This window comes from Somniosus microcephalus, chromosome 12, assembly GCF_052327205.1.
Source record: "Somniosus microcephalus isolate GS21.2 chromosome 12, FLI_Smic_1.0, whole genome shotgun sequence".
Lineage (NCBI taxonomy): Eukaryota > Metazoa > Chordata > Chondrichthyes > Squaliformes > Somniosidae > Somniosus > Somniosus microcephalus.
Window position 1 is genome coordinate 213,609,268 of NC_140998.1, and position 7,456 is coordinate 213,616,723.

General features: G+C 51.4%; 1 protein-coding gene across 1 annotated transcript; it reads left to right on the forward strand.

Annotated features, from left to right (window-relative positions):
- Positions 1-4,280: 4,280 nt before the first annotated feature.
- Positions 4,281-7,277, forward strand: LOC147110029 (sialic acid-binding Ig-like lectin 8). Its single transcript, XM_086002457.1, has 3 exons — positions 4,281-4,296; positions 5,030-5,323; positions 6,935-7,277. Exons 1-3 carry the CDS (start codon positions 4,281-4,283, stop codon positions 7,261-7,263), a joined length of 639 nt encoding a protein of 212 aa, XP_085858583.1. The 3' UTR covers positions 7,264-7,277.
- The last annotated feature ends 179 nt before the right edge of the window (positions 7,278-7,456 follow it).

Genomic DNA, 7,456 nt, shown 5'->3' on the forward strand with positions numbered 1-7,456 from the left:
GTGGGGAAAGAGCAGGGGGGAGTGGGGCTAATTGGAGAGCTCGTTCAAAGAGCCGACACGATGGGCTGAATGGCCTCCTTCTGTGCTCTAAGATTTTATGATTCTATGATTTAAGCTCCTTATCAGCAACTCTTTACCTTTCCTGCTGAAACCATGAATATTTCAGACGAAAACGGAGCAAGAGGTGTTTGCCACCGACGTTTAGTGTGAGGCCATGTTCAGTTTTAACAAACATGCTGTGAGACCGCCTGTAAAAGTCATGAACCCAACGCCCTGCACCACCGACACATTCAGAGCGCAGGCCAGAGTCGATTCGCTCCTGTGCTTCAAAGAGGCTGCTGGAATAGGGCCAGTGCTGAGCTTGGGGACAAGTCAGTCTACAATGGTGTATCGGAATCACCCTACATCAATATTGTTGGGCCTAAAATAATCCCTTAGACAATGAGAATCCAAAGAGATTCCTTAGACAATGAGAATCCAAAGAGATTCCTTAGACAATCAGGATCCAAAGTGATTCCTCAGGCAATCAGGATCCAAAGTGATTCCTCAGGCAATGAGAATCCAAAGAGATTCCTCAGTCAATGAGAATCCAAAGAGATTCCTTAGACAATCAGGATCCAAAGAGATTCCTTAGACAATGAGAATCCAAAGAGATTCCTTAGACAATGAGAATCCAAAGAGATTCCTCAGACAATGAGGATCCAAAGGGATTCCTCAGACAATGAGGATCCAAAGAGATTCCTCAGACAATCAGGATCCAAAGAGATTCCTCAGACAATCAGGATCCAAAGAGATACCTTAGACAATGAGAATCCAAAGGGATTCCTCAGACAATGAGAATCCGAAGAGATTCCTCAGACAATCAGGATCCAAAGAGATACCTTAGACAATGAGAATCCGAAGAGATTCCATAGACAATGAGAATCCAAAGTGGGCCAGGTAGACTGAATCAGCGTAGCCAATCGGCTGGGTTGAAGAGCTAACAAGAAGCTCAGGATAATTAGTGATTCATGATGGCGTGCGTTCTGACGGATCCTAATCCACTGTTCCTGCCTTGTAAATCAGCACAGAATATACCTCACTTGGTGCGTCACTTAGGCATTGTGTTGGCTGGAAGATTTGCTTCACTGAACAGGGTCCTGAGGTCCGTGAGACAATATAGAATGAACTTATCCACTCCCATGTCCGGGATTCCAGGGGGGCGGGAGAGCAAATTGATAAACTAGTCAAACTCACAGAGGATAAAACATCTGGTCCGGATGGATTACATCGGCCCGTACTAAAATAAGCTAGGGAAGAGATAGCAGAGACACTATTATATATATATATTAAATTGAATAGAAAAGGGAATAGTGCCAGAGGACTGGCAGACAACTAATGTAATTCCTATATTTAAAAAGGGAGATAGAACAAGTCCCGTGAACTAGAGACCAGTTAGCTTAACGTCGGTGGTAGGAAAGATAATGGGATCTTCACTCAAAGATCTAATAGAAATACATCTAGAAACCGGAAATATAATAAAGAATAGTCAGCACGGATTCCAAACGGGAAGGTCATGCTTGACCAAACTTATTGAATTCTTTGAAGAAGTAACAGAAAGAGTAGATCAGGGTAATGTAGTAGATGTAGTATACTTGGAGATACTCGCCCATCCCTAGTTGCCCTAAGAAGATGGTGGTGGTGGACCTGCTCCTTGAACCGCTGCAGTCCGTGTTCTGAAGGTGCTCCCACAATGGTGTTAGGTAGAGAATTCCAGGATATTGACCCAGCGACAATGGAGGAATGGTGATATATGTCCAAGGCAGGAAGTTGTGTGACCTGGAGGTGATGGGCCTCCCATCACATTGCTGTTCTTGTCTTTCTGGGTGGTAGAGGTCACAGGGGAGGTCGGTGCTGTCAGCGTAACCTTGGTGAGTTCCTTGTGTGTCCTGTAGATGGTCCACATTGCAGACACTGTGCGCCAGTGACGGAGGGGGTGGATATCGAGTCCAGTGGAGCGACCAGCCATCCAGTGCTAAATATTGATATTTCTCTCCAGCTGTATTGTCAGAGGAGTGGAAAGGCGAGACTCCACGAGAGGTGACAGCACAGGAAGGTTTGTGCGCACAGATTCCATGTCATTACACTTATCCATCGCGTCTGGCAAACCAACCACGAGGTGGAGTCTGGTTTAATGATGAGGAACGGAGATGGTGGAGACAATCGACTATAGCCTTTCACTCCAAGGATCACAATCATGAGTCACCACAGTTTCGCCATCGGACCCGGCTGTCTGGAGACCTGAGAGATGGAGACTGTTCCCTGATTATAAACAGCATCACACAGCGAGACGCAGGACCTTATTATTTCAGAATAGAATTTCCCAACAGTGATCAGCGGAGCTACTACCCTGCAACACGGCTTCATGTTTCTGGTAAGTGCTGGGTTATAATTACTCAACAATTCACGTTCAACAGTCAGTGGGAAATAACATAACCTGTGGCGGTTACATATTAACACAAAACACAGCACATTATAACACAGCGTCTGATTATCAATAACCTGGCGATACCGTCCAGTTCAGTCCTAAAGCAACCTCGAATACTCACTTTATTATCAATGATTGAATGTCTTGACTGTGTCCATCATTGTTATCAGGTTATCGACTCTCATCTTTCTCTCCAATCGTGTTTAAAAGTCTTACATACGGACAAAAGATGTTACATTTATATAGCGCCTTTCACCACCTCAGGACGTCCCAAAGCACTTCACAGCCAATGAAGTACTTTTTTGAAGTGTAGTCACTGTTGTAATGTGGGAAACACAGCAGCTAATTTGTGCACAGCAAGCTCCCACAAACAGCAATGACATAAAAAAACAGATCATGGGGCGATATTCAGTATCGCACCATTTGGGGCGCAATTATCAGCTGGGCGCAAAGTTCAGCGCCTGGCGCTAATTATCGCCTCTGACGGCAAACTTGGCTTCTATCGCCCCTGGAGGTGATTGGAGCGCTAAATCAGGCGCTACATACCTCTCTTAAGGCGCTAACGCCGAGGAGCGAGGAGCTACCTCAGAGTGCTGGCGAAGCTCATGTGATGTCAGTCAGCAACGGAACACAGACACACTGGCGCCGGACAGTTGTTAAAGGGGAGGGTCGACCTTGCTCTCCATCCACACCCTGCTCATTGCAGCCTTGAATCTCGGCCTGGAGAGACCTGTACATCAAATCTGCTGGAAAGAACAATGGAAAGGCCCAGGGAAAGAGCTCAGAGTGCAGCCCCCACAGTCTCTTCTAAATCGATGCAAGTTGGTCAAATCAAAATGAACCTGCAAAGTGCTGCTCAGTACCCCAAACTCCTTCACACAGCATTGAATCTCTCCAGAAGTCTCTCTCTCTCTCTCAGAATGCGTGGTGCAAAAATGTCACCAACAAAAAAAGGCAGGAAGCAGTCACCTTTGAATAGCACTCCCCCAGTCCCTTCCTGACGGCAAAACGTGCCCCTCAACCTTTCGTTGCTAGCAGCAGGCGGTAAGGCAGGGGGCGCCACTCAATATCTGGCCTGGGGCGCTACCGGGGCGTTGCACGCCCGACTGACATCACGATCTGTCGGCGCAGGAGATCGTGGCGGTAGTGTTTAGCGCCGCCGCAAAATGTCTGGTCAATTTTGCGAGCGGCGCAAACATCGCCGCGCCCGGGCGCCAGTTCCTTTGTGCCCCATTAGCGCCCTCTTAAGGCACTAACGGGAGGCGCAAACCAACCGAATTTCCCCCCCGCCATATGTTTTAGGTGTTGGTAGAGGGATAAATGCAAAGGGGGAAATATTCGGTTGCTTTGCGCCTCCTGTTAGCGCCCTAAGAAAGTGCTAACGGGGCGCAAAGCAACTAGCGCCTGGGAGCGGTGCTGCCAATGCCTCCCGCAAAATTCAGCGGGAGGTTAGCAGCAGCGGTAACCGTTAGCGCCCCGGCCACGATCTTCAGTATCGCCCCCTGACTTACCGCCAGACACTATATCCGATGGGGTCAGCGGGGCCTACCTGCAGCCAGGGCAGCGCTAATTAAAGGCGAGGTGCCGGGCGGCTATTTTTGTTGCTGGCCGCCTGCCAGCACAGCCCCCATTGCCATCACCAGCCCCTCCACCCACCGTGGAGTACCGGCTGCGCTCCAAGAGCCCGGCACTCCCGATCTCCACTGGCCCAGCTGGGCCCTGCGCAAGGCCCCTCCCCTTTAAGAAGGGGAGGAAGGCCTGCAATACCGCGGCACGTAGCCCTGCAATATTCCCTTGCAGCGCCCCAAGAGGGATGCGGGACGCTTCCGGTAGCGCCTCACTTCCCTCTTGGGGCGCTACCAATGAATTTCCGCCGTGGGGGCGCTAATTTCTCTAGGCCCGGCGAAGTTAGCGCAATTTTTTGCCCCATATGTTTTAGGTGCTGGTAGAGGGATAAATGCAAATTGTTTCCGTACTGCCGTGGACAGAATTTAATTTAATGTTGGCAGAGATCTCTGAGAGAGTGCCAAGCCAGTTGTGACCTGCTCCCCCATCCCCACCCAGTATTGTCAATTCAAGAGTCTTGGAGTGAAGGTGCATTAAGCTTAGTGACAGACACTCCGCCAAACCTGGAAATAGGCAAGTACTTTCGCTTACCTAGTTACATATAGCTATTCACCTCAACCACACCCTGTGGTAGCGAGTTCCCCATTCTCACCACTCTCTGGGTAAAGAAGTTTCTCCTGAATTCCCTATTGGATTTATCAGTGACTATCTTATATCGATGGCCCCTAGTTCTGGTCTCCCCCACAAGTGGAAACATCTTCTCTACGTCTACCCTATCGAACCCTTCCTAATTTTAAAGATCTCTGTCAGGTCACCCCTCAGCCTTCTCTTTTCTAGAGAAAGAGCCCCCGCCTGTTCAATCTTTCCTGATCGTTGTAACCTCTCAGTTCTGGTATTATCCTTGTAAAAGTACTTTCTCTTGCGGGACTGTGATTTCTATTTGAACTGATGCCTCACGTTATATTTATCTAAAAGGATCCATTCTCTGTGTGTTAGGTTTCACAGATAAACCCAGGATATTCCCTGCTGAAATGATTGCAGGAAAGCGTGTGAACGTAAGCTGCACCTTCAACACCACGTGCACTGGAACAGCACCTGTCTTAACCTGGGTCAATCACACTGACGTACCCGGGTCAGTCTCAAATAGTGTAACTCAGCATGGCGTCACTCTGACATATACTTCTGTTCTGTCCCTGATTCCATCACTCAAACACCACGGACAAACTCTCACCTGCCGAGTCAGATATCCATCTGTTTCATCGGAGCAGACCCTCGCACTCACTGTGCAATGTAAGTACGGACATTCTTAATTCTACATTACCCGTGATAGACTGCATTGCACACAGCAAGATCCCACAAACAGCAATATGCTGATGACCAGATCATCTGTATTTTACTGATCAATATTGGCTAAAACACTGGGGGACCTCTTCTTTGAATAGTGTCATGGGATCTTATACATCCACCTGAGGGGGCAGATGGGGCCTCGGTTTAATGTCTCATTCAAAAGACGGCACTTCCAACAGTGCGGCACTCCCTCAGTACTGCCCCTCTGACAATGCAGCGCTCCCACAGTACTGCCCCTCCGACAATGCAGCGCTCCCTCAGTACTGCCCCTCCAACAGTGCGGTGCTCCCTCAGTACTGCCCCTCCGACAGTGCAGCACTCCCTCAGTACTGCCCCTCCGACAGTGCGGCGCTCCCTCAGTACTGCCCCTCCGACAGTGCGGCGCTCCCTCAGTACTGCCCCTCCGACAGTGCGGCGCTCCCTCAGTACTGCCCCTCCGACAGTGCGGCACTCCCTCAGTACTGCCCCTCCGACAATGCAGCGCACTCTCAATACTGCCCCTCGGACAGTGCGGCGCTCCCTCAGTACTGCCCCTCCGACACTGCGGCGCTGCCTCAGTATTTCCCCTCTGACAGTGCGGCACTCCCTCAGTACTGCCCCTCCGACAGTGCGGCGCTCCCTCAGCAGTACCCCTCCAACAGTACGGCGCTCCCTCAGTACTGCCCCTCCGACAGTGCGGCGCTCCCTCAGTACTGCCCCTCCGACAGTGCGGCGCTCCCTCAGTACTGCCCCTCCGACAGTGCACCGCTCCCTCAGTACCGCCCCACCTGCAGTGCGGCGCTCCCTCAGTGCTGCCCCTCTGACAGTGCGGCGCTCCCTCAGTACTGGCCCTCCGACAGTGCGGCGCTCCCTCAGTACCGCCCCTCCGACAGTGCAGCGCTCCCTCAGTACTGCCCCTCCGACAGTGCGGCGCTCCCTCAGTACTGCCCCTCCGACAGTGCGGCGCTCCCTCAGTACTGCCCCTCCGACAGTGCGGCGCTCCCTCAGTACCGCCCCTCTGACAGTGCGGCGCTCCCTCAGCACTGCCCCTCCGACAGTGCGCCGCTCCCTCAGTACTGCCCCTCCGACAGTGCGGCGCTCCCCCAGTACTGCCCCTCCGACAGTGCGGCGCTCCCTCAGTACTGTCCCTCTGACAGTGCGGCGCTCCCTCAGTACCGCCCCTCTGACAGTGCGGCGCTCCCTCAGTACCGCTCCTCCGACAGTGCGGCGCTCCCTCAGTACTGCCCCTCCGACAGTGCGGCGCTCCTTCAGTACTGCCCCTCCGACAGTGCAGCGCTCCCTCCATAACGCCCCTCCGACAGTGCAGCGCTCCCTCAGTACAGCCCCTCCGACAGTGCGGCGCTCCCTCAGTACTGCCCCTCCAACAGAACGGCGCTCTCTCAGTGCTGCCCCTCCGACAGTGCTGCGCTCCCTCAGTGCTGCACTAAAGTGTCTGCTTGGATTACGTGCTTTGTGATGAAGGAACTTGCTTTGATATCACACCTTTGACATTCTCAGGGTCTCTCAAAGTGCTTCACAGCCAATGTACGTTAACTTATCTTTATTTGTCTTTAGACGCCCCACAGAATCTCTCCATTACTTCTCTTGATAAGATTAATATTTCATCGATCAATATAAAAGAAGGGAGATCTACAGCGATACTCTGCTCTGCCGCGAGCTTCCCGGCTTCTAACCTGACCTGGCGACATCATGGTGTCACACTGAACAGAACAAGTTCCAACAACGAGCTGTGGTTGGAGATTCCTCACGGTACACCCAGGGTCGCTGGAGACTATCAGTGTGTGGCGGAGAATGGACATGGAGCAGTGGAGAGGACCATAACCATCACTGTGGAACGTGAGTCTACAGATACTTCCACATCTCTCCAAATACAAACAAATTAATATCCGCGGGAGATTGTGGAATTTACAAACTGTCTTTGGCCGTAACTGTGTTAGTAACAGTAACGGGCAGTTCTGAGGGACTGAGGAGTCACCAGCAGTTTACACGTCCACAGTCTGAGACACACACACACTCTCACACACACACACACACACACACACACACACACACACACACACACAGACAGTGTGGCGC

Bases quoted from the DNA above. Each gene is read 5' to 3' on its own strand.
- LOC147110029 (XM_086002457.1), top strand. The intron at 5,324-6,934 runs GTAAGTACGGAC...ATTTGTCTTTAG, and splicing joins CCTCGCACTCACTGTGCAAT to ACGCCCCACAGAATCTCTCC.